Genomic DNA, 856 nt, shown 5'->3' with positions numbered 1-856 from the left:
AAATGCTTTGAAGAAAATAACAAACTTAACAAGTATATTCCACTTACAGAGTGTACATTATTACACCACATGCCCATCTGCAACACAAAAATTGAATTAGTATCCATTATGGATTTGTTCTAAACATAAGCTGTATTAATCATGAGAAGAAAACCAATACTAGGACCAATTATATCACCGCTCATGTCAGCACACACTCACTCCTTCATCTTTTCTCTTCTAGAGTAACTTACTTACTTCGTCTATTTCTCACTCTGCCATTCACTCACTGCTACATATGTATTTTTAAAATTGTTGGCACTACCTAAATAACTTATCTTGACTAGTGAAACAAAGTAAATATGATCAAATAAAACAATATTGATATCCTCACCATCCTAAACAATATGGTATGGTTACTACACTACACATAAGGTTGAAATTAAGATAATATTCATAAGCAACAATTAATCATTGTAAACAGCTTAATAAGCAATCAAATTTATCCCAAGCATTGAAAAAGCACCAACCTTGAAGATATTGTTGTCACACAAGTTTATCTCAAATCTATTATCATGATCTCAGATCTATCAAGAATAACAACAGAAAGACCTTTTAGAACATCCACTTCACTAAAATGCATTATAATACTACATTAATTATACTCTGAAAGTATATATATACACACACGTCTTCTCTACATAACATCTGACATTTGCTAAAGACCTAAACTATATCTATAACCAATGTCAGTATTAAGGTAAAATGTCTGAATGTATTGGTGTCATTCTGAAGTCCATGAAAGAAAATCTAATACATACCTGCTGAGCCTACTCTTCATTCTATATTAGTGTACATATATATGTGTGTATGTGTG

The 856-nt window shown here is 31.1% G+C and overlaps 1 protein-coding gene across 1 annotated transcript in view; it reads right to left on the bottom strand.

The window, feature by feature from the left end:
- LOC119581779 (phosphorylase b kinase gamma catalytic chain, skeletal muscle/heart isoform-like) overlaps positions 1–856 on the bottom strand; it is a gene marked incomplete at its 3' end in the record, with an annotated part of 27,775 nt that overhangs the window by 7,697 nt on the left and 19,222 nt on the right. Inside the window, 1 exon segment of the mRNA XM_037929909.1 lies at positions 48–77. Coding sequence (XP_037785837.1) covers positions 48–77 — 30 coding nt within the window.

This window comes from Penaeus monodon, chromosome 15 (genome assembly GCF_015228065.2).
Source record: "Penaeus monodon isolate SGIC_2016 chromosome 15, NSTDA_Pmon_1, whole genome shotgun sequence".
In the NCBI taxonomy this organism is placed as follows: domain Eukaryota; kingdom Metazoa; phylum Arthropoda; class Malacostraca; order Decapoda; family Penaeidae; genus Penaeus; species Penaeus monodon.
The sequence above is the reverse complement of the archived record's forward strand: the minus strand, read 5'-3'. Positions and strand labels throughout refer to the sequence as shown.